The sequence below is a fragment of the Triticum urartu genome, chromosome 7A (assembly GCF_056163025.1).
Source record: "Triticum urartu cultivar PI428250 chromosome 7A, HENAU_Tu73, whole genome shotgun sequence".
NCBI lineage: Eukaryota > Viridiplantae > Streptophyta > Magnoliopsida > Poales > Poaceae > Triticum > Triticum urartu.
This window is the reverse complement of record NC_141879.1, coordinates 699388138-699412951: the sequence shown is the minus strand read 5'-3', so window position 1 is coordinate 699412951 and position 24814 is coordinate 699388138. Positions and strand designations below refer to the sequence as shown.

Genomic DNA, 24814 nt, shown 5'->3' with positions numbered 1-24814 from the left:
TGCTGAGACACTAGAACTCTTGCCTAACAGAAATAACAGCAGGACCATAGCATGGGTGGCCGTATCAAACCCAGGAAGTGGGCCTTGATTTACTGCGTTCCTCCAGCAACACCTACGCTAAGTTGCTGTCGACGAACCTGTCGAGAGAGCATATCCAGCAAAAATGGTCTAAAGTCGCAAATTCCATGATTACTCGGTGCAGATGTTTCAAATATCACCTCCAAAATAATTTATGGTGCTCGGGAAGGCCATATTCCACATCAATGCAAACTTTCAGTACCAAATATCACGCAAGTAAAATTTTATTTGATACTGAATTTTGGCATGGATATGGATCACAACCTTCACGGACTCAATAAATCAAGCTAAGAATCATCAAAACCCACACCTCATGTAAATGGATTTTACAACTTTAGGAACATGTTTGCCTGGTATTTCATATCTGCCATTTTCTCTCTTCATTAAGATGCTTGGATAGTCTATGTGCCTCTAATCTCTATATATTGCTGGTTGTACACTCTTTTCAAAACTGCTATTAGTGAGTGCATGCTACAACTACTCGAACGAACAAATTTTCACACAACCTATGCAAAAATAAACCTGCAGACACCTAAAAGACCTAAGTAAAATACAAACTAGAGTCAGGTTAGCACCCAGAGAAACCCTACTCGTCACCAGCTCAACCCATCTCACCTCAGCACATTACATATAAACAAACAGAGGGCGACAATAAAAACTGGATACAAGTACCACAGAGGCAGCTAAGGTATAGTTCAAAGTGGGGCATTCTACATAAAAAACATAATCTCCATGTCAAAGACGTGTCCAAAGAGTAACAATAACACATACTTCTAGGGAGCAGTGCTTCTCATGGAAAGTTGCTTAGACACTAGTAATCAAGTTAGATACCTTAGAAGCCATGTATTGCACTGGATTCATAGACTTGTAAGATTCCTACCTTGATTACCAGTATCTAAGAAACTTAACAAGAAAACATTGCCCATATGCATTATTGTTACCCTATAAACTACTCCCTCCGTAAAGAAATATAAGAGCGTTTAGATCACTAAAGTAGTAATCTAAATGCTCTTATATTTCTTTACAGAGGGAGTACATGTGGATGGTAAGAGAGAACCCCACATCTGATGATGAAACTGAGCTAAGCATACGTTCCACGATAAGATCATGTCCAACGAAAGGGTAGAAGCAAGAAGCTTGGGCAAAGAGCAGGTATACTGTTACTCCTCCTTTGGCACGACTTGTCACACATCATTTGTCATGTCTGTGCTTTCCTTCTTTGTTTCAACTGGAGTTTCCCCAGGGTTATTTTCATGTACTTCGGTAGCCATGGTTATACTTTCTACTTCACTGGCGATGCTTCTGATTTCTTTCCCAGCTGGAGTTTCTACAAGGCTACTTTCATCTACACCACTGGTCATATTTATGTCGCCTTCAATTACCGCTGGAATTTCTACTTCGGCGGCAATGCTTTTGATTTCTTTCCTGGCTGAATTTTCTACAGGGCTACTTTCATCTACTTCACTGGTCATATTTATGTCGCCTTCGATTACCGCTGGAATTTCAGTAGAGTCGTTTGTATTTACCCGACTTCCACAAGAAGGAAAACCTTCCTTAGTATCGGTATTTGTCCTCACAGCCTTTATCGATGTCCAAACCTTGTTTAATTTACTGTGCTTCTTGCTCCGCAGATGGCCAGCCATGATGACATTGCTATCACACCTGACTCTGCAGCGATCACACCACAGATAGTTGTTCTTCTGAACAACTTCATGCATTTCACCGTCTACTAGCATGTGTACTTTCTTAGGTGCATCACAAGGATCTGTGCTGTTCTTATTCCCAGTGGTCGTCTGCGAGCAGTTTTTGTCATCTTTGATTGCCTTGCTAGCGCCACACAGGGCCAACTTGGCCTTATGTTTTCTTCCTCCGAGATGCTCATTTAGACCAGCTTCACATGTTGCACTAACCTGGCATAGAGCACAGCTCCAGTCCTTGGCTAGTTTCAGTACTTTCTTTGGTACAGTAGCTGCAGCATTGGCATCTGTTTTCCTCTTCAGCCTTGGAACCTTCAATTTTGGCGAAAGATTCTGAGATGAACATTCAATGCAATAGTTAATCGGGTGTGCATATCTAACAACATCCTGCAGCTCTAGAATAATAGCATGTTATGAGTATTCAGATGTTTGCAAGTTGAAACTATGTCTCATGACTGAATGTATCTCTGATCTGAGCCTTGATGTGCCCAGTAAGCAATATCACCAGCAAAAATAACTTCATAACTTCCACCAAACAGTTCTGACAAGAATCAGTATGTTCACCTGTCACCCTTTTTTCTACAAAAGGAATACTATTTTTGCCACACAAGTTCACACCGTCTGCCTAAATCAAATATTTTAGTTGATCATTACGGTTATCTGGAAGGGGAATATTCTGTCTAGATCATAGAATTGTCCCGGTATAGTCCAACAAGATTTGATATTCCATTGAACTAAGCAAAGAAATATTTCCTCTAGATATCAAGAATTGCCGACTTACGCATGACTTGAAATATCTTCTACTTCCTCTGTATCTAAATATAAGACGTTTTTGCAGTTCAATTTAAACTGAAAAAACGACTTATACTTTAGATACAAAGGGAACAAGAATTTGCTGCTGAAGTTAAATCTAATAGGACAAGTGAAATAAACATAAAATGTACAGACAGTGTGCAGAACTCTGAAATGACATCACAGAAATACAGAAGTAATTTCTGAGGCAGGTGACAGTTTTTCTATGCCGAATCTGGAAAGCATCTTCAGAAGAGATAGTGTTCGTGAATCGTGACTCTACAGAAGGTGCTACGATGCCGAATCTGGAAAAGAACTTCAGGTGTAGTACTACGATGATAATGACTTTGCCTGAAGAATCTGAGAAAGATTTGTGCCCACATACCTCAGGTGTCCCGGAGGGCTCGATCTCAACCAGCTTGAGCTTATGCTTCGGCTTCTGCGGCGGCAGAGACCACCTCCCCTCCTCACAGGGGAACGGCATCCTTTCCCCAAATCCGGCGTGCCGGCGAGGCCTAAACCCCTGCCAGGCACCAAACTCGTCGAAAGGCACCGGCGGCGGCGGCGCGTACGGGGGCGGGCGCATCGGCATCGGCATCGGCGCGTGCGGCGGCGGCATGAAGCAGCCGGGGGCGAGGAACGGGTCGGGCCCCCAGCCCCCGTGGAGGCCGCGGGCGAAGGCGAGGTCGCCCTTGGCCTCGAACTCGCGGCGCACCTCATCCTCGACGAGCCGCCGCCTCACCTCCTCGCGAATGAGGTGCTCCCGCCGCGCCGCCTCCCAGTCGAGCGGCGGCCGCGGCGAAGGCGAAGGCGAAGGCCCTGCTGCGCGGAGGGGCGGAGAGCGTCAGGGATTCGGGCGCTCCGGGGAGTGAAGTCGGACGCTCTGTTCCGGCGGTGCTTACCTTGCGTGCCCGAAGCAACGGCACCGGCATAGCCGTCGCGGGGGTGGGAGAACCGCGCCGGCGGGGAGCTGGAGGGCGCGGGTGGGGAGGAGCCGGGTGGCCCGCGGTCCCCGGCGCGGAAGCGGAACTCCATGGACCTCCGCGGCGGGAGTGCCGAGGTGGGGTAGATCCAGCGGCGAGCGATCGGAGCGGCGGCGGCGGTGCAGTGCAGTGCAGAATGCAGAGCAACAGTCGGCTTCGTCCGGCGTGCTGCGGGGGTTTCCAGACTATCCCGTTGGGTTCCTCTGAAATCGGGCCCAACCGACCGGCCCAAGTATCCTTGAGGCGTCTTTGGAGGCGTCGTTGAGGTGTGTTTCCCCTCCCCTGACATTTAGAATTTGGTTGTTATTTTCGGGCGAAAGCCTAGATTCGGTTCTGAATTGACGATGGCGACGTCGTTTCTCAATTCGGAGCATTATGTACGCGGAGAGATTTGAAGGTCTTGGGTTACATTCCTTTGATGCTCATTGTTGTAGAGGTCGTGTGTTGCATTCCTTTAATGCTCGTTGTTGTCCTAGGTCGATCTTTTGAGATGTTGTTTATGTTGTCACTTATGTGTCCAATACGATGCCTTTGTCAAGTCCTCCACCTACTCATCAATCTCTTTTAGGCATTCATGGATGGATGAGTTTCAATTGTCTTCAGAGGGGACCGGTGTTGGTCGTGACATACTTTGTCTTTCTAACTTAGGCTACACCTTTTATGTTGTGGTTGTAAATTCTAATGTATGTAGTGGCTAGTTGAGTTTATACTACGTCAGTCTTCTTGGAATTTCCCGCCTTCTATAAAAAAATATGATACGCCTAGGCGTACTCTCAAAAAAACGTAGTCACACAATTCCATGAATACTATGCAGAAGTTACGAATACCACTTTAATTTGCAGTACTTGGGCATACCATATTCCACATTATCAACATATAAAATTTACAAGCAAAATATCTCACAAATAACATTGCATTTGAATCTCAAACTTGGCATGGATTTCATTGTATAGACTATATACGGAGCAAAATAAGTGAACCTATACTCTAAAAGGCATATCTATATACATCCGAATATAGTCTATAGTGAAATCTCTAAAAAGACTTATATTTAGGAACAGAGATAGTAGAACACAACCGTCCCGAGCAGTATAAATGAATTGAGAATCATCGAGACCTACACATTTTTCATGGAATGCTACAGCCATATGAGCATTTTCACCTGATATTTCATATCTGTCATTTCTCTCTTCATCAGGATGCTTGTATGCTCTATATGCCTCTATAGATTACTGGTGCGCGCACTACTTTTGGAACAGCTATTGCTGAGTACATGCTGCAACTACCACTAGGAAATTACAACTTCAGCACAACATATGCTGAAGCAAACTTTAGCACTGACACCTAAAACAAGTAAATAAATTCCAAACTTGAGTCAGTTTATCACCTATTTTGTGTAACATTAAAAGGTCACAATGTGGTCGGTGTTCATGTCACATGTAATGCAGACAAGAGGTGTAACGAGCTACTCCCTCTGTCCGGAAATACTTGTCGGAGAAATGGAGTCCGTCCGGAAATACTTGTCGAAGAAATAGAGTCCGTCCGGAAATACTTGTCGGAGAAATGGATGTATCTAGACGTATTTTAGTTCTAGATACATTCATTTCCATCCATTTCTACGACAAGTAATTCCGGACGGAGGGAGTACTTACTTACTATCTGTCTAGCTAGGTATGTTCTTAGTAAACACAAGCTAGTAGGGCAGACGTCAGTATAGATTATTTCAGAAGATATAACACCAGATCTATATGAGATACAAATTATAACAATCCAGAATTCAAACTCGAGAAGGTACAACAGCTGAGCAATGCGAGAGACATTGGAACTCTGGCCTAACAGAAATAAACAGCAGGACCACAGGACATGGATTGCTTCTTGGCTGCAAGCTTGCCATGATGTTCACTGAGTTTTCTGATCTCCCATGATTTGTTGGGTTTCTCCCAGCAACACCTGAGATAAGCTGCTGTGGACGAAACTTTCAAGGGTATATATATCCAGCAAAAAAACTGTCTAAACTCACAAATTCCATGAATACTCGGGGCAGAAGTTTCAAAGATCATCTCTAAAATAATTTAAAATACCAAGGAAGGCCATATTCTACATTAATGCCAAATTTCAGTACCAAACATTAATTCAAAATTTCAGTACCAAAATTTGACGTTGAAATTTGGCATGCATACATATCACAACCTTCCCGAGCACTATAAATCAGTCAAGAATTGTCGGAACCTACACCTCATTATCATGGAATTTGCAGCTTTAGAAGCATTTTTGCCTGATATTTCATATATGCCAGTTTCTGTCTTCATCAGGATGCTTGGATAATATATATGCATCTTACAACTATATATTAATGCTGACCAGTCTTTCTGAAACAGCTATTGATGAGTATGTGCTGCAACTAATCAACGAACAACTTTACACACAACATATGCAAAAGCAAACCTGAGCCACACCTAAAAGACCTAAATAAATTACAAACGAGTCAGGTTAGCACTCAGGGAAACCCTACTCATCACCAGCTCAACCCATCCCACCTACTCACTTTAACATAAACAGAGGGCGACAATCAAAACTGGCTAGAAGTACCACAGAAGCAGCTTAGGCAAAGTTCAAACTGGGCATTCTACATATACAAGTCATCTCCATGTGAAAGAAATGTCCAGGGAGTAACAAAACACATACTTCTAGGGAGCAATGTTTCTCTTGCAAAGTTGCTTAGACATTAGCAATCAAGTTATATACCTTATAAGCTATCTGTTCAACTGGATTCGTAGGATTGCAAGATTCCTACCTTGATTACCAGTAGAAACTTAGCAAGAAAACATTGCCCATATGGTGGCCATTCTTTGTATTTCTTTCTGGACTGGATTTTCTACAGGCCCACTTTCATCTACTGCGGTGGTCATATTTATGTCGCCTTCAATTGCCGCTGGAATTTCAGTAGAGCCGTTTGTATTTACCTGATTTCCACAAGAAGAAGGCAAATTTGCCTTAGTACCAGTATTTGTCCTCACAGCCTTTATGGTGGCCATTCTTGTGATTTCTTTCCGGACTGGATTTTCTACAGGGCCGCTTTCATGTACTGCGGTGGTCATATTTATGTCGCCTTCAATTACCACTGGAATTTCAATAGAGCCGTTTGTATTTACCCGACTTCCACAAGAAGGCAAACTTTCCTTAGTATCAGCATTTGTCCTCACAGCCTTTATGGTGGCCGTTTTTGTCATTTCTTTCCGGACTGGATTTTCTACAGGGCCGCTTTCATCTACCGTGGTGGTCATATTTATGCCGCCTTCAATTACCGCTGGAATTTCAGTAGAGCCATTTGTATTTACCTGACTTCCACAAGAAGAAGGCAAACCTTCCGTAGTATTGGTATTTGTCCTCACAGCCTTTATCGATGAACAAACCTTGGTTAATTTACTCTGCTTCTTGCACCGCAGATGGCAAGCCATGGTGGCATAGTTATCACAACTGACTCTGCAGTGATCACACCACAGGTATTTGTCCTTCCGAACAACTTCATGCATTGCACCGTCTACTGGCATGCATATTTTCATTTTCTTAGGTGCATCACAAGGATCTGTGTTGTTCTCATTCCCAGTGGTCGTCTGCAAGCAGTTTTTGCCATCTTTGATTGTTTTGCTGACGCCACACTGTGCCAACTTTGCCTTATGCTTTGTTCCTCCAAGCATGCATATTTTCTTAGGTGCATCACAAGGATCTGTGCTGTTCTCATTCCCAGTGGTCGTCTGCGAGCAGTTTTTGCCATCTTTGATCGTCTTGCTGACGCCACGCTGTGCCAACTTTGCCTTATGCTTTCTTCCTCCAAGATGCTCATTTAGAGCAGCTTCACATGGTGCACTAACCTGGCATAGTGCACAGCTCCAGTCCTTGGTTAATTTCTGTACTTTCTTTGGCACAGTAGTTGCAGCATTTGCATCTGCTTTCCTCTTCACTGTTGGAACCTTTGGATTTGATGAAAGAGCCTGAGATGAACATTCAATGCAATAGTTAATCAGGTGTGCATATGTAACATCCCGTAGCTCTAGAATAATAGCATGTTATATGGTTATTAGGATGATTGCAAGTTGAAACTATGTCTCGTGATCGAATGTATCTCTCTACAGCTACCGATACCAATCAAATAAATGCATGGAGACAAGTAGAATCAATGGGAAATCATCAGCATCCTTTCAAACTCTAACTCTGATCTGAGCCTTGATGTACCCAGTAAGCAATATTACCAACAAAAATAACCTCATAACTTTCACCAAACAGTGGTGACAAGAATCAGTCCGTTCACCTGTCACCCTTTTGCTACAAAAGGAATACACTCTTTAGATTACTGGTGCGCGCACTGTTTTTAAACAGCTATTGGTGAGTACATGCTGCAACTACTAAGAAAGAACAACTTTTCAGCACAACATATGCAGAAGCAAACCTGAGCGCGGACACTTAAAACAACTAAATAAATTCCAAACTTGAGTCAGTTTATCACCTGTTTTGTGTAACATTCACAAGGTCACAGTGTGGCCGTTGTTCATGTCGCATGTAATGCACAGACAAGAGGTGTAACGGGCTACTTACTATCTGTCTAGCTAGGTACATTCTGAACAAACGCAAGCTAGAAGGGCAGCCATCAGTATAAATTATTTCAGAAGATACGGGAACCCAGGCTATATATAACACCCGATTTATCTGGGGTACAAATTATAACAATCCGGAATTGAAACTAGACAAGGTAGAACAGCTGAGCAATGCAGAGACATTGCAACTCTGGCCTAACAGAAATAAACAGTGGGGCCACAGAACATGGATTGCTTCTTGGCTGCAAGCTTGCCATGGTGTTCACTGCGTTTTCTGATCTCCCATGATTTGTTGTGTTTCTCCCAGCGACACCTGAGATAAGCTGCTGTGGACGATACTATCGAGGGCATATCCAGCAAAAAACTTTCTAAAGTCACAAACTCCATGAATATACTCGGGGCAGAAGTTTCAAGACCATCATTTATGTTACCCAGGAAGGCCATATTCTACACTAATCCAAAATGTCAGTACCAAATATCTTGCCAGTAACATTGTATTTGACGCTGAGATTTGGCATGCATACAGATCACAACCTTCCCGAGCACTATAAGTCAGTCAAGAAACGTCAGAACCTACACCTCATTTTTCATGGGATTTACAGCTCTAGAAGCATTTTTGCCTGATATTCTCATCAGGATGCTTGGATAATATATATCCTCTAATCACTATATCACCAGTGACTGCACTCTTTCTGAAACAGCTACTGATGAGTACATGCTGCAACTACTCAAACGAGCAGCTTTCCACACAACATATGCAAATGTAAATCCTGAGCCACACCTAAAAGACCTAAATAAATTACGAACTGGAGTCGGGTTAGCACTCAGGGAAACCCTACTCATCACCAGCTCAACTCATCCCACCTACTTCACATTAATGTAAACAGAGGGTGACAATCAAAACTCGCTAGAAGGACCACACAAGCAGCTTAGGCAAAGTTGAAACTGGGTATTCTACATAATTAACTCATCTCCACGTGAAAGACATGTCCAGGGAGTAACAAGAATACATACTTCTAGGGAGCAATGTTTCTCTTGCAAAGTTGCTTAGACACTAGTAATCAAGAGATATAAGAGCGTTTAGATCACTACTTTAGTTATCTAAACGCTCTTATATTTCTTTACAGAGGGAGTACCTTATAAGAGATCTATTGAACTGGATTCGAAGACTTATAAGATTCCTACCTTGATTACCAATATCAAAGAAACTTAACAAGAAAACATTTCGTCTACTTCGATGGTCATATTTATGTCGCCTTCAATTACCGCTGGAATTTCAGTAGGGACGTTTGTATTTACCTGACTTCCACAAGAAGGCAAACCTTCCTTAGTATCGGTATTTGTCCTCTCAGCCTTTATCGATGTCCAAACATTGTTTAATTTACCTTGCTTCTTGCTCGTCGGATGGATTTGTTTCTTAGTATCGGTATTTGCCCTCACAGCCTTTATTGATGTCCAACCATCGTTTAATTTACTGTGCTTCTTGCTCCGCGGATGGATTTCTTTCTGGACTGGATTTTCTACAGGGCCGCTTTCATCTACTCCGGTGGTCATATTTAGGTCGCCTTCAATTACCGCTGGAATTTCAGTAGGGCTGTTTGTATTTACCTGACTTCCACAAGAAGGCAAACCTTCCTTAGTATTGGTATTTGTCCTCACAGCCTTTATCGATGTCCTAACCTTGTTTAACTTACTGTGCTTCTTGCTCCGCAGATGGCCAGCCATGATGACTTTACTATGACACCTGACTCTGCAGCGATCACACCACAGATTGTCGTTCTTCCGGACAACTTCATGCATTTCACCATCTACTAGCATGCATATTTTCTTAGGTGCATCACAAGGATCTGTGTTGTTCTCATTCCCAGTGGTCGTCTGCAAGCAGTTTTTGTCATCTTTGATCGCCTTGCTGACGCCACATTGTGCCAACTTCGCCTTATGTTTTCTTCCTCCAAGATCCTCATTTACACCAGCTTCACATGTTGCACTGTCTACTAGCATGCATATTTTCTTAGGTGCATCACAAGGATCTGTGTTGCTCTCATTCCCAGTGGTCGTCTGCAAGCAGTTTTTGTCATCTTTGATCGCCTTGCTGACGCCACATTGTGCCAACTTCGCCTTATGTTTTGTTCCTCCAAGATGCTCATTTAGACCAGCTTCAGATGGTGCACTAACCTGGCATAGTGCACAGCTCCAGTCCTCGGCTTGTTTCTGTACTTTGTTTGGGACAGTAGTTGCAGCACTCTCATCTGCTTTCCTCTTCATCATTGGAACCTTCGGTGAAAGAGCCTGAGATTAAGATTCAACGCAATAGTTAATGAGGTGTGCATATGTAACATCTTGTAGCTCTAAAATAATAGCATGTTATGATTATTCAGATGGTTGCAAGTCGAAACTATGTCTCATGATTGAAAGTATCCCTCTACAGCTAAAGATACCAAGCAAATAAATGCATGGAGACAAGTAGAATCAATGGGAAATCAACAGCATCCTTTCAAACTCTGACTCTGATCTGAGCCTTGATGTACCCAGTAAGCAATATTAGCACCAGAAATAACCTCATAACTTTCACCAAACAGTGGTGACAAGAATCAGTCTGTTCACCTGTCACCCTTTTTCTACAAAAAGGAATACTCTCTTTTCCACTCAAGTTCAGACCATATGACTGAATCATACTCCCGCCGTTCCAAAATAGATGACCCAACTTTGTACTAAAGTTAGTATAAAGCTGAGTCATCTATTTTGGAACGGAGGGAGTATATCTTAGCTGATTATTTCGGTTATCTGGAAGGGCAATATTCAGTATGATAGCAATTGTCCCGATCTATTCCTACCAAATTTGGTGTTCCATTGAACTAAGCAAAGAAATATTTCCTCTTGATATCAAGGATTGCCCACTTATGCTTATGCATGACTTGATGAGAGATCCAGATCTTCTAGAAAACTAAAAGTTGCTGCTAAAGTTAAATCTAATAGGACAAGCGAAATAAGCATAAAATGTACAGCAACATTGAGCTAAAGAGGAACATGCAGTGTGCAGAACTCTGAAATGACAGGACAGGAATACAGAAGAGCCAAGTAACAGTTTTTAAGGCCGAATCTGGAGATCATCTTCAGAACAGATAGTGCGCGTGACTCTGAAATGACACAACAGAGGTACAGAAGGTGCTTCTGAGGAAAGTAAAGGGTTTTCATGCCGAATCTGGAAAAGAACTTCAGGCGTAGTAGCACGGCGATGATAATGGCTTGGCCTGAACAATGCCAAGAAGATTCGTTTGTGCCCAGATACCTCGGGTCTCCCGGAGGGCTCGGTCACAAGCAGCTTGAGCATGCGCTTCGGATCTGGCCGCGGCGTAGACCCCCACTTCGCCCCGAAGAGAAACCGCGTCCTTTCCCCAAACCCCGCGTGCACGTGCAGGCGAGGAGGCCCGAACCCCTCGAAAGGCGCCGGCGGCGGCGCGTGCGGGAGCGGGTGCATCGGCATCGGCGCGTGCGGTGGAGGCGGCATGAAGCAATCGGGGGCCAAGAACCCCTCGTTGAGGCCGCGGGCGAAGGCGGGATCGTCCTTGGCCCACTCCTCGGTGAGCCGCCGCGTCACCTGCTCGCGAATGACGAGCTCTCGCGGTGCCGCCTGCCACTCCAACGGCGGCGGCAAAGGCCCTGGGACGGACGAAGTATAGCCGGGCGGCCCGCGGTCGCCGGCGCCGAAGCGGAAATCCATGGACCGCTGCCGCGGCGCGAACGGCGGGCTGGGGCTGATGCAGAGGCGAGCGATCGGGGCGGCGGCGCCGCCGGAGGGAACTCACGGATCGACGGCTAGGGTTTGAGGGGGAATTGGGGAGGAGAAGAGAGAAGCAGAGGAGGAGGGAGAGGGACACGGGGAGGATGAGAGTTTCAGATTAGGATTCAGACCCTTCATCACTCATACAAAGTACTATACTAGTCAACAACACACGCCCACGGCGAGGCGGACCCACAGTCAGTCACACGTTCACCTCTAGGCTCTGCATGGACGTGACAATTCACCTTGAGACGCTGGATCATCTAAGAAAAAAATGCTAAGAGCAACTCTAGCAGTCCCCACATTTTGCCGAACTGTAAATTATGTTTGCAATTCGCACGGGAACGCTTGTGCAGGCTGAAAAACACGGCGGCGGAATAGAAACCGTAAACAAACCCATAAAATTTTTAAAAATCATTTCACGCGAGAAATTTAAGCAACAGCTCGCCAGAGCTCGCTCACATAGATGGTTATTCTTCACATAAGTTCGTACACAGCACATACATACATATTAAAGGTCGCCGTAGCTAGACAGGGCCTACGCTACCTTACCACTACAACAAAATTGAGCTCATCGGAGCTCCTGCGGTAGCTGCCCACCGGCGGCGCTCAGTCGGACTCGGAGGAGTCGGACGAGTCGAGGTCGATGTAGAGCTTCGCCTGCTCCGCGTTCATCACGCGCAGGTCAGCCTCCTTCGATGCGTGCGCCTGCGATGCCGTGACACCCGTCTCGAGGAAGAGCCGCTCATACTCGAGCTCGCGCCGGATGCGCTCTTCGATCTCCTCATGCACCCTCGCCGACTGCTCGAGGACGACGCGCTCGAGGAGCTCCTCCTGCCCCGGAGGCTATCCCGATGACGCCTCGGTGCGGCGGCGCATCGGGCACGGCGCGAGGCAGGAGCTCCTCTTCTGCCTCCTTCGGCTCTCTCTTCACTGGAACGAGCCGCGAGCTCGATGTGCCCGCGGATGAGCTTCCCGTGGACCAGTTGCTGGAGGAGGCGTGGCGGCAACGGGCGAGCTCGCGATCGAAGTCCTCGAGCTCGTGGCGGTCGAAGGTCGGCGGCGGCCGGCTACCGCGGTTGAGTCACCGATGCGCCCCCCGCTTGCTCGCAACGTCAAATTTGGCGCGGCGGCGGCGCTCCTCCTCATCCCCAGAGCCGTCCATGGCTTTCGCAGGCTCGCCGGCGGCGAGAAATCGAGCGGCATGGTGGGAAAGTGGGGGCAAACGCGGCTGCGGGGGGATAGGGTTTCACCCCGCATCTGCCCCGCAAAACTGCAGTTATACTGATTCGGGGGAAGCGTTTGCGGGGTGCGGCAAAAACTTTTACGGGCAGGATAACGATGCGGGCTCTGGTCTGGCCAGAATATTGGGCCGAGCCCGTATAATCGTCGGAATTATGCGGGTTCGCGCCGGATGCGGGGTCTGCTACAGTTGCTCTAAACACGGACCCATTACGTGCTGATTACGGGCCTTCCCTGTAATACTTCTCATCCCCTAATTTTCAGGTGAGTGGGGCCCGCGCGTCTCCCTTAAACCAAAAATTTGCCATGTCAGCACCAGCCCGTTAAAACGCCCGTGAAACTCCGTGTGTGTAAGGATAATGTTTAGCTTCTCACAGTCACAGATCAGTCGGCACGTAGAAAGGAATGCGTAGCTCCAAGAAAGCTTGCCAAACCTCTGTACTGTTGCTATCCAAAACTGCAGATCACCACATGTGAGGCCGCAAGAGTCGTTTCATACACAAAAAGAAGATGAAGATATTGGACCGTGTTGGCAAATCATCATCACAGCATTCAGTTCAGCGATTCTGGCAAGACGGACTGCAGATTAGAAACATTTTCCACCAAATAACTATTTACATTCCCATTGGCTTGTAATCTAAAGTCACATTTCTACTTCTTATCGGATGTCCCCGAGGGGACGTCACATTTCTACTTCTGAATGCTAGGCCTCTTGTACCCCAAAGGCCTTGCGAATTTCAGCGATGACGCGGCCGGACACGTCGGGGCCAAACATCCTCGGCAAATTCGCGGTCAGGTCGACCTCGATCGACTTTGATCTTACAGTTCGATCCCTCCTGACCATGATCTCCCTCTCACCCTCTTCCATTTCCGAGGTGCCACCGGCGCAAGTATCAAGCCAGACCTGAAGAACACCCTTAACAACAGACGCCAGCTGACCATGCACTATCTCCTCCAAGACACTCTCCCCTCCTCGCCCACAGTCAATGGTGAAGAACACCGCCGTCGGAGAGAACGCGCTGCGCACGAAGAGAGACGGCGAAAGGTACGTGCGGGCTTGCGGCAATTCTTCGATGATCTTGCGCTGCTTGTCCGCCTCGGTATTTTCATAGTACTTCTCGATGTAGTCTGGGTGGAGCGCGAGGTCTTTCCGTGGCAGTAGATCCAGAAGCACGACCATTGAAGTTGGGCTGCCCTGTATGAACTCCATGACGAAATGTGGTGCGTCCGTCGAGGCGTTTAGGTTGATGAAGAGAGACGTGATGTCGATCGCACCGTTCGGGACTTTGCAGTGAAGCGACGACTGCAGCATGAAATCGATCTGTAGACAAGAAAGAACACTTGAACTGTAATTGGTGTTCCTTGCTGCTGTTATATGATCACAAGGAGCAAGCAAAGTAAAGCAAGTTTTTATAAGTGAGTCAGTTTTCATGATTCCACTGCTACAATCACCGACTTGCAATAACTACACTACTTAGAGCATCTCCAACAGCCGCGCTACGCGCCGCACGCGAAAAAACTACTTTGCCGCGCGCCCTTCGCCTGGTTTTGCACGGCCGGTAGCGCTGGCTCCAACACCCGCGCTAAAATGCAGCGCGCGCGCCGCTCTAGCAGCGCGCAAAAAATGCAGCGTGCGCGACTCGCCGAGGCATTACATATGTTGCATTTTGGACATAAAATGAATTTGAAACATTCAAAATGCAATGAATATGACATATAAATTTAACACAAACAAGTTGATGAATAAAAGTTCATGCCCACAAGTTCATCCAACCAATTTCAAAATGCAAACCAAGTTCATGACACAAACGAAAGACACATCAAGCCTCGTCCTCATCTTCGGGAGACGATTCTTCCTCCTCCGAAGATGATTTTAGCGCGCGAGGCCGATGCTCGGAGGAGCTCTGGCGGTGGCGAGGCCAACGCTCCCCGTGCTAGGGTTTCCGGCAGCAGCGGCGGCGGGGGAGGGGTCGCGGCTGTAGGATGGGGTGAGCGGGGTGACGGCGCGTGCGTCTATCGGGTCAAGTTCGCCGGCGTCGGCACGCGCGGGGTGAAGGTGGCGGGGAGGAGAGAGTGCGACGCGAGCGCTCGTGTGTGCCGCGCGCGAAAGCCGGTGCCCCAATACACAGCACGAGTTGGCGTTTTGGACCGCGCGCCCAACTACATATGCCGCGCGCACGGTTATTGCACGCCCCCTGAAGTTTGTCTACAGGTTGCGCGCGCTAAAATGGCAAAATTTGCAACGCGGCGCTTGTTTAGCGCGGCTGTTGGAGATGCTCTTAATCTAAAAAACTTCTTGCATTTTGATACGGAGGCGGTACAAGATATAATATACTAATTAATTGCATGGTTTGACAGCAAATTGCTAGAACGATGCACTTCAACTTGGGTTCTTTGCTGCTCCCTTCGTCCGGAATTAGTTGACGCGCAAACGGATATCCGTTTCCAGCTAACCATCCTCTCGTCCGATCCTTCAATTCTACTCTCTGTTCGATTGGTGTCTTGTCATCACAGAGCAAATTTCTACCGATTCTAGTTGAGCCGTGGTGAATTCTATTCTGTGAGTGATATCTCTAGCTAAGAACAGCCGCTACTAGTTGCTCGCGAGAGAAAACGGATGTATTCTATTCTGTGACGAGAGGAAGTACCGAGGAGTCAGGCGCGCCGCGGCGCACGTCGAGCGATCCAAGGGCGGTCCCGTCGCCGTTGCTGAACTCGGCGACGTCGGCGGGCACGGCCGAGGGCAGCAGCCGGTCGCCCAGCCGCGCCACCGCCTCCTCCGCCACGGCCCGCGCCACCTCCCGGTGCGCCACGGACGGCATGCCCGCCGGCTCCGCCGGGCCAGCCGACGCGCGCAGGGCGCTCGACGTTTTGCCCCTGAGCGGAGAAGCCGCGCGGGGGAGCCCGAGCGCGCCGCGAGGGAGACGGGAGACGGCAGGGATCGCCGCCGCGGAGACGGAGGCACGGGCGGGCGCTGGCGGCGCGCGGAGGCCGTGATCTGGCCGGAGCAGCATGGCAAGCGACAGCGACGAGGTGTGAAATAAGTTGGCAGAGTTGTGCGGTCTCCAGCCACTGGATGGGCAGAGAAACAAGGTGGGGCAGAGTTAATGCCAGCGAGTCACTGCGTCTCCGTGGAGTAACCGGGCCGTGCTATCAGGATAACGTCTCCTCGAGTCCTCGTAGCCGAGGCGCTCCGTCCTCTGCTCTTCCTCGACGGGAGTGAGGCCGGCCACCGGCGACCGGGCGGCCATGGCGGCGGCGCTCCTCTCCCCGGCTTCCCCCCTCCCTCGCTCCTCCTCCTCTGCGGTCCACCCCAGGTACGTACGCGTCATTCCATCCACACACATGTGTACTGATCCCCTTGTTCCGCGCCCGACATAGTTCTTGTTCTGCGTGCTGATTCTTGGGAGCTCTGTAGGAGCAAGGGCGCGGCTGGCGCAGCAGGGTGCGCTCCGCCGTCCAGGAGGAGGGCGGTCTCGTGCTCGTGCGCGCCCGATTCGTGGAGCCGCGGGCTGGAGAGGAGGCAGCTCGTGCTGTCCGGCCTCGTCTCCTCCTTTGCGATTGTTCTCCCGATTACAGGTGGGCATACTCAGTTACTCACTCACGACGATCTCTCCTGAGTTGTAGATTCCCTTGTCCTCCGATTTACTCGTGGGCTGTGGATGGCATTGTGAGCGTCTCCACATTCTGATGATGGTTTGTGATACTGTTCTTCCTTTCTGATGTGAAAATGCTTTGGTCATGTATGCTGATCCAGTGGAAGAATCGTGCGCTGCTGCTACCGAGGTGGACGACGACGGCGTGAAGATGGCCATGCTGGTAGATGAGACCAACGCCTACTCTTTCCTTTACCCGGTTCAGCTGCCAGGGAAGAAAACCTCCTTCAGATGGTATTTTTTTCAGTCCCCTGTCTGAAGCTTCCTATGAAACATGCCCTGCTTACATACATGGTCTGCTGCCTTCTTCACGAGCATAGGGCAAAACTTACTGATGCTCTGTTTTCCAGGGTAGAGTCCAGGAAATCGGAGCGATATTCCTCTGCGGCGCCACTATCTCGTGAGTAGCCCCCGGTATAGCAATGGCACATTTTTCAGAGTCTTCCTGTGTGTGTTCGAGAGGGAGGCGAACCTGACAAACTCTTTGCAGCTGATGCACGGCAACGCATCGTATCGGAGCGCCTCGACATGATCAACAATGCCGTCATCTCTGTCTCGGTAATTCCTAAAATACTATCTGGTACTAATAGATGCCCAAATTTGCTATGTGCAACAGATACTGTCACCAATTTGGTCGATGGTTTAGTGCAAGTTGATGATGTTCAAACAGATTGTGTACATGGCCTCGTGTCAGTTGAGCTCCCAAAAGTAGAATAAAATGAGCATTAATGCAACATACTGATGCTCATCCATTTTCCGGTTCAGATTGGGCCACCAAGCTCACGCTTTCTACCTTCGAAAGACAAGACCACTTGGGCTGCAAAAAATGTCGCTGATTGCGTTTTGTCTGACAAATCTTCATTGGTAATTATTTCTTGTTTTTATGTAAATGAAAATGGTCTCTTTCTTTTTGTCAAGAGCAATCACGTACCATATTAATTTCAGAGGAACTTTTTTCTAGTTAACTTATCGTGCTTTTCACATATTTGGTATATCTAAATAGCAAAGTTCAACCAAAAGGATTGCCAGTTTATATACTTAGACATGCACCTTTCGTCAAATGTATATTCTATGACACCCTACATCCGTTTGCAGAAGGTAACAACAAGCCAGCGAATGGCGGAGAGTTCTGTCCTTGATGCACACACAGAAGATGTAAGCTCTGGCTACTTTTGTCGGTGACCTCATGATGATTGTAGTCATCTTTTATCTTCTGGAGTTGACATGCATCTGGCACATACTAACATTTTTTTTTAGGTTGATGGAGAGCCATACTGGTACTATGAATACATTGTTCGGAAATCACCAACAAAATCGGTAAGCTTTCTCTTACCTTATTTTATAGGAATCTGCCACCTATATATTTGATAACAAAACATACATCTACAAAAATAAGGGACAATTTTTTGCATCATAATAGAAAAATAAGGGACACAATTTTGCATCATAATGCTTTCTGAAGCACTGCATTAACTAGTTGATGGTGAGTTGGTGGTGAGGTTGTGCAAGAATATAAGGTAACCTGTAATCTTTGTTGTCTCAGGCACCAGAACCTAATCTGTTTCGGCACAATGTAGCATGTACTGCTGAGCGAGATGGTATTGTTTCATCTTTGCATTCTTTTTCAAGACATTTTTGTCCCTTGTATTTATAGGTTGGCTTTGTTCACTCCCCTTTCTTTTCACTAGGTTTTCTCTACTCGTTAAATGCCTCCACTCTCAGCAAGCAGTGGGAATCTGTAAGTTCTATACTGTTTTTGATAGTTTCTTCTTATGTTATTACAAAAAAAAAGTATTTGTGGGTTCGTTTTATTATTTTCATTTAACAGAAACATGTCTTTTTCTTTGAACCTATCTTACGTAATTTCATCATCTTACTAACGATTAAACCTCTCATGGAACGCAGATGGGACCTTTGCTACAAAAGGCTGTGGCATCCTTTCACCTCCTCCCCCCGACAGAGAAATATGTTCCTCCTTACCAGGATCCATGGAGGTTTTGGTGATGTGACCGTTCTTCGTGCAGTTTTGGCGATCCGACGACTTCAAGTTTTGGTCCATGTTTGTTGTAATAGATGCTCCGGTAGCACTTTCAGCTCTATGGAACGAATTCTAGATACTTTAGTTTTTGGCCAATCTACTACGAATTGGATGTTTTAGTAAATTATGAATGTCAAACGTACCCAACGGCAATAAACAATGCAACCACCATTATTATTTTTGTATTTTGAGAATGCAACAACCATCATTTTTGTCGAAGCCCCTTTCTACTTTACTCAAATAGAGAAAAAAGGCATCACGTAACAGCCAATAGTTAGTGCAGTTTGACGTAGACGTGGCAAAAATAGTTAGCGCAAATTAGTCGCACAATTAATTAATTACTCCCTCCATTCCACAATATAAGTTCATTTTTCAAGCAACATGTCATCCTATGACCGCACATGTATTTTCCATTAGGTGCTTACTATTCAGCATTAAGTTTCTTGTCAGTGTAACAATTTATATTTTCACGGGTTCAATTCTGTCAGCTGCTTTTGCATGTCCCGTCTCGTTTATAGAAGTGTATTTGACTGATTTCATGATTAAAGATCAGGTCTTTTTTTTTGAGAATCGATCGGCTCTCTATCCTATCTGCCCAAATGGGCGATCTGGGCCTGTCGGGTTTTATTTCCTACTCGGGTTTAAATACATTTTGTCCCAAAAGCGTCCATGTGCTTTTTAGAGAAAAGGCATAAGGCTCCTCTTTAAATTAATAAAGCCATCAATCGGCTATGATACAATGATGCTGATTGCAAAGGCAAAAGCTTAAAGAAAAATTGAAAGATAACAGCCAGCTCGCTCACGATCAAGAACTATATAGTAGAGCCATGGCGAGCAGGGTACCACCACATCGAAACTAGGATCAAGCCGCCGAGAGCTCAACACAAACTAGAACAAATGTGATGTCCGAGAGGAACCGAGCTGCATGGAGAAAAACATCCGCTCAGATGCCTGCCGCCTCGAGCCAATTCCGGACGACCGAGCCGCACCACAACACGAGGACGCCGTTAAAGACGCAAAATGCGAAATACGGATTTCATTAAGGACATTGTTTCTTTATTAATTAAAGATGCAAAATGCGAGAAATAAAAGGGGCATCTTGCAAAGAGTGCTGGAGTGGGCCCTGTTAGAAAGTGGCGAATACGGATTTTTTGCTCACGGTCAGCCGTCAGAATCAAATGGCGAACAGTAGAGGAATTAATGTACTTCTACCTTGCAACATATAGAACAATCATACACTCTTGAGTCTTTGAGCCGTCACAGTCCCCTGTTGGGGGCCGCCTGTTCCGTGTCCGGGCCGTAAAAGCGACACAAGCACGCACGGCGCTATCGTTTCCCGCAACACGAAACAGCCACTGAAACCCGGAAAAGCATCTACCAAAGCTGCACGTCAGTCATTCTCCCCTTTCTGTTTTTAACACGAGGGAACGTGATTCCGTGAGCACTTTCTTCACAATTCCCCTCTCTTTTTCTAAGGAGAGAAGAAGACGACCCAGCCCGATCATTCTCCCACCCTCTCCAAGAAACAGTCTTTAGAAAGGAGGAGAAGAAGAAGGTGCCAGCCAGGCTGACCAATAATTGCCAAGGCGGGTGCTCTGCTCTCCTTCGTCTCCTCCAAATGGTACGCGATTGATGTATCCTGTCCTGTGTGCAGACATGCTGATGGAAAGTTCACTTTTGATCGCCGGATTTGTTCTTGTTGTTCTAGCTAATTAGTTGCTGCTTTCTTCTCTGTTGCGTTGATTGATTACCTGTCCAACTGTAGGAGTAGACTATGTGCAAGTAGAGATTTCCTTTCCCACTCAGTTATGAAGTGTGATTTTCTTCTACTTCACGGGAGGAAGAGCTCAGTTTCTCCATTGGAGAGTAACCACACCCTGATGCTTTGCTGAGCTCTGTTTTTCGTTCGGCATGTAGTCGAGCTATTTCAGAGGGCAGCGGCAGGATCCTTCCGCCGATGCCGCCACCCGGCCCGGTTACAGGAGGGACAGAGGCGGCCGCAAGCGGCTGACGGCGCAGAAAAGGAAGGAGATCAAGGAGGCCTTCGATCTCTTCGACACCGATGGCTCCGGCACCATCGATGCAAGGGAGCTCAACGTCGCAATGAGGTACTGACTTGATTCCGGCGTCGTCAGAAACATGTACCTTCGAATTTTGATTGCGATTCAGCGAGTGAGTCCGTCATCTGATATGATTCGTGTGTCTTGATGTGTGGATATAAATGTTTCTTGATTTGCAGAGCGCTGGGGTTTGAGATGACGCCGGAGCAGATCCAGCAGATGATCGCGGAGGTGGACAAGGACGGCAGCGGGACGATCGACCTGGACGAGTTCATACACATGATGACGGACAAGATGGGGGAGAGGGACGCCAGGGACGAGCTCCACAAGGCCTTCCGGATCATCGACCAAGACGGCAACGTACGTACACTACTCACCAAGAGATTGGATTTGCGATATGTTGTGGCGATCTCTATCTCTCTGTTAATGCACTCATCCATGATCCTCCGCAGGGGAAGATATCGGACATGGACATCCAGCGGCTGGCCATCGAGGCCGGCGAGCACTTCACGCTCGACGAGGTCAGGGAGATGATCCAGGCCGCCGACGAAAATGGTCCGTGCACTGCAGACTGCACTGCACATCTCTCTGAACTTCAGTTTTCCACGTTTCCTACCGTCTAAGTTGCTTACGCTGGCTCGATTGGATCATGCTTATGCAGGTGACGGCGAGGTCGACATGGAGGAGTTCATGAAGATGATGAAGCGGACGGGCTTTGGCACCGGGTTCTAGAACTGATGAGCAGAGGACAAGTGCGGGGTGGAAGAACGAGTGCCAAGTACTGGGCTTACAGAGTTAGTCGATTGTACTGTACATGTGCCTACTAGATCCTGCTGCATACGTAGCACGTGTAGTTTCGCATGTTTGCACCTGTGGTAACTGCGCATGTCTCAAGAAAAAAACATGTTGTAGCTGCGCCTGGGTCCAACAATTTGTCCTGTGGAAACATTTTAGTCCATCAATTTGAGAAATGTACTGGACTAGTCCTCAAACTGGCAATCGGGTTTCCAAAATCATCCTGGCCCAGACAAGTGGTGCTGTTCATTTGCCAATAATAATAATAATAATAATAATAATACATGGTGTATGTTTTTTCTCACATAGATACTTACTTGTAAATGATATCACTATTATGGTCTGCTGAATAAAGTATTCTCCCTGTCAAAAAATAAATAAGGGATCCTTTCATCGCTCATCTAAATAAGAAATAGTTATTACACATCTAAGCCGATGTCATATTTTTTTATTGTCCCGTTTCCACCTCTCCACCATCCCCATTTTTAATGATTGATTTTTAGGCAAACTCACAAGCTTTATTAAGACGGCACAATGTTTACAGGGACGAATAAAAGATCACCGGGCTGGCCTAACCAAACAAGCCGGCCAACCCCTAAAAATGGTGCGTGCTTTGCAGGGAGGCCTATCTTTTAATAAAAAAGACAACAAACGATAAGGTTTCCACTTGGGTTTTCCCTCGAGGGCACAACGGGCCACATACGTGGTTTATAAATCATAGATGGCCCGAGTTGACTTTGTAGGGTTTCTTCCGATGGTTGACTTCGGCAAGGAAATGCAAACTATGGACGACGGCTTGACACGAAGAGATGGTTGTGTGCTATGGTAGTCACACATCGCATATACCTATTGGGTCGCAGAAAAGTGGCAGCTACAAGACATAAGTGATGTCGATGGAGCAATCAGACGTCTCGAGCTCTGGGGTGAAAGCCTAGGTCTGACCGAGTAGGTTATACCTGACAATGATGATCTATTTATGTTGTTACCTTATTGAAGGCATTGCTTGGATATGCTCGGGCTGGTTTTTCTGGGTGAAAACTTAGGTTCTAGCCTTGGATGATTGGATCCGATGACGGCGGCGCTTAAGCGTTGCTCCCTTCCTGAAGACATTGTTGTTGAAGAAAGCCTTGTCGTCTATGTGGTGCCATCAGATGGTTGGTGTAGATATGATCAAGATGTAGTTTGTCAATCGTGGATCTATTCGCTTTGTGGTTTGTTTTCCTCGCCTATACATAGCTTTGGTCTTGTATGACTTTAATTTTTTTTGGTGTGTATTTTGTGGCGTGTGGTGGTGTTGGTTGTATGCATCTTCACTATGCAGAGCTCAAGGATGAACCCACTGTGTTTTTATCCTCTTTATACTTCACTTGGAGCCAATAAAATTATAGCACCAGGATCCAGGTGTCATTCTTTGATGCACATGTTTACCTGCTGATGTACGATTCCCATGACTGACAAAAATTCGCAAGAAAAATGGACTACCGTGGGTAATTTGTTGTGGGCATGCCAAAATAACTGGCATTAATCCAAACAAGTGCCAAATTTTGGGGCATGTTCAGTTTTGGTCATCAAACAAAAACCAGTTCAAAACTCCCATTATGTCACGAGGCGATTTTGATCGGGGCAGCATGCTAGCCATCACCTTATCAATTGGTTGTTTAACCTGGCATGTGCATATTTGATCATTGACAGAACCAAGAAAAAATGACCAAAATATTTTGAGAACAAACTAGTTGTAGATGTCGCACACACTTCGTAATTCTGATCTAGTCAGTATAAACATATCTTAAAGATATTTGTTAGATTATTGCCCTAAAGATATCTTAAAGTAGAAGAGTTTGGTATAAATATGCGAGTTTCGTATATTTAGATTATTGAGAAAATTTAAGTATTTCTCAGTTACTGAATAAATAAATAAATATTTCTGAATTTTGTTTTCTCTCGTGCCATCGGCGACAAAAGGAGAGTCTTCGCAGGGTTAAATGAGTCAAAATTCCCTAATGTGGAGTTTATTTAATTCCGTGAAACTTCTAATGTGACCATAGGTGGATATCTTTTTTAAGGATGTTTTTAGATCAACTTTTGTATTTTAAAGTTAAAATTATTTATAGTGCCGCAATTCAGTATATGTATAATTCTAAAGTATTTTTTGTGTCGCGATAGCTAATGGTTATTTCGTGAACTCTAATTGAGCGAACTTGTTCAGATTTTGGTGCCATATGAGAGCATGCGTCATACAAGTTTTGTCGAAGTCAAAATAATTTTATACTCTCTTCGTTTAAAAAATTAATGGACTTCATATCTTTGCATTTTTATCATTATTTTTGAATAATTTATACTCCCTTCGTCCCAAAATATAAAACATGAGACGGTCTTTAATGCACGACTTTGATCACTAATATATGGATTGAACATGTATAAATGGTATCGTCATACTTGTCTTGCAAAACAATTTTATTTCATATGTATGTATACTAATTTATAGACATACAATACATGAAAATCATAGTCAAAGTTGTGCAGCGAAGACCAGAAGAGTCAGCCGACGCCTTATATTTTAGGAAGGAGTGAGTAATTGATAGAAATTAGTATTGTGAAATATTTTTATCACAAATATAATCATACTTTTTGCATATAGGTAACCTAAACTCCTGAAAACAACAAACTATTTCCGCGAATAAAAGGAACACAGTATAATTTTTTGCATTTTTTTGTTTCTGTGGTGGTTTGCCACGTGCAATATCGCTGGAAAGATTCAGTGCGAACGGCAGAGAGCACGTTCCGGGCACAGCAGTCAGGATGCTGGGCTGGATGTAGCCGATGGTGTAGGATGGGTCGGCTAAGTCTTCTTTCACATCAAGATTACACAGGTCAAGTTTTTCCATTTGATCATCGATCAGACTCTCCTTCCGACCCTTGTGTCTTAGATTGGACGTCTGAAACCACAATCTATGTTTTGTTAACAGTCAGTGAGGCCAGCTGAAGGAGATCATAGCACGGACAGATGCCCAGAACCGGTACAGAAGCTGCCCCTTAATCTGTCCATGTAAAACCCTGGCTGCACCGAAAAAAAACTTAGTTTTGGCAGGAAGAAACCCTA

The 24814-nt window shown here is 46.1% G+C and overlaps 3 protein-coding genes and 1 non-coding gene across 4 annotated transcripts; 2 read left to right on the top strand and 2 right to left on the bottom strand.

Annotated features, from left to right (window-relative positions):
* Positions 1 to 1146: 1146 nt before the first annotated feature.
* Positions 1147 to 12065, bottom strand: LOC125527753 (uncharacterized). Its single transcript, XR_015610893.1, has 4 exons — positions 11432 to 12065; positions 9442 to 10431; positions 6514 to 7542; positions 1147 to 2108 (listed from the first exon to the last, which is right to left on the bottom strand). It is a non-coding gene; the product is annotated as an uncharacterized LOC125527753 (transcript).
* Positions 12066 to 13745: 1680 nt separating this feature from the next.
* LOC147961746 (red chlorophyll catabolite reductase) lies at positions 13746 to 16179 on the bottom strand. The gene is made up of 2 exons (XM_087538063.1): positions 15814 to 16179; positions 13746 to 14486 (listed from the first exon to the last, which is right to left on the bottom strand). Exons 1-2 carry the CDS (start codon positions 16177 to 16179, stop codon positions 13869 to 13871), a joined length of 984 nt encoding a protein of 327 aa, XP_087394189.1. The 3' UTR covers positions 13746 to 13868.
* A 61-nt stretch (positions 16180 to 16240) lies between these two features.
* PPD5 (PsbP domain protein (Mog1/PsbP/DUF1795-like photosystem II reaction center PsbP family protein)) lies at positions 16241 to 19044 on the top strand. Its single transcript, XM_087538064.1, has 11 exons — positions 16241 to 16482; positions 16584 to 16744; positions 16923 to 17055; positions 17172 to 17221; positions 17312 to 17379; positions 17587 to 17685; positions 17917 to 17976; positions 18079 to 18138; positions 18365 to 18419; positions 18510 to 18559; positions 18727 to 19044. The coding sequence occupies exons 1-11, from the start codon at positions 16415 to 16417 to the stop codon at positions 18823 to 18825; spliced, it is 903 nt and encodes a 300-aa protein (XP_087394190.1). The 5' UTR covers positions 16241 to 16414; the 3' UTR covers positions 18826 to 19044.
* A 1192-nt stretch (positions 19045 to 20236) lies between these two features.
* On the top strand, positions 20237 to 21935 carry LOC147961744 (putative calcium-binding protein CML8). Its single transcript, XM_087538065.1, has 5 exons — positions 20237 to 20480; positions 20777 to 20967; positions 21099 to 21279; positions 21372 to 21474; positions 21581 to 21935. Exons 1-5 carry the CDS (start codon positions 20478 to 20480, stop codon positions 21649 to 21651), a joined length of 549 nt encoding a protein of 182 aa, XP_087394191.1. The 5' UTR covers positions 20237 to 20477; the 3' UTR covers positions 21652 to 21935.
* Positions 21936 to 24814: the final 2879 nt, after the last annotated feature.

What these genes read in the sequence shown, in the direction of transcription:
- PPD5 (XM_087538064.1), top strand. Translation starts at nt 16,415, where the DNA reads ATGGCGGCGGCGCTCCTCTCCCCGGCTTCCCCCCTCCCTCGCTCCTCC. An exon ending in CTCTGCGGCGCCACTATCTC is followed by an intron (nt 17,222 to 17,311) that starts GTGAGTAGCCCC and finishes AACTCTTTGCAG; the next exon opens with CTGATGCACGGCAACGCATC. An exon ending in TCAGCAAGCAGTGGGAATCT is followed by an intron (nt 18,560 to 18,726) that starts GTAAGTTCTATA and finishes CATGGAACGCAG; the next exon opens with ATGGGACCTTTGCTACAAAA.
- LOC147961744 (XM_087538065.1), top strand. An exon ending in GAGCTCAACGTCGCAATGAG is followed by an intron (nt 20,968 to 21,098) that starts GTACTGACTTGA and finishes CTTGATTTGCAG; the next exon opens with AGCGCTGGGGTTTGAGATGA. An exon ending in TCATCGACCAAGACGGCAAC is followed by an intron (nt 21,280 to 21,371) that starts GTACGTACACTA and finishes GATCCTCCGCAG; the next exon opens with GGGAAGATATCGGACATGGA.
- LOC147961746 (XM_087538063.1), bottom strand. Translation starts at nt 16,179, where the DNA reads ATGCTGCTCCGGCCAGATCACGGCCTCCGCGCGCCGCCAGCGCCCGCC. An exon ending in GCGGCGCGCCTGACTCCTCG is followed by an intron (nt 14,487 to 15,813) that starts GTACTTCCTCTC and finishes TCTTGTCTACAG; the next exon opens with ATCGATTTCATGCTGCAGTC.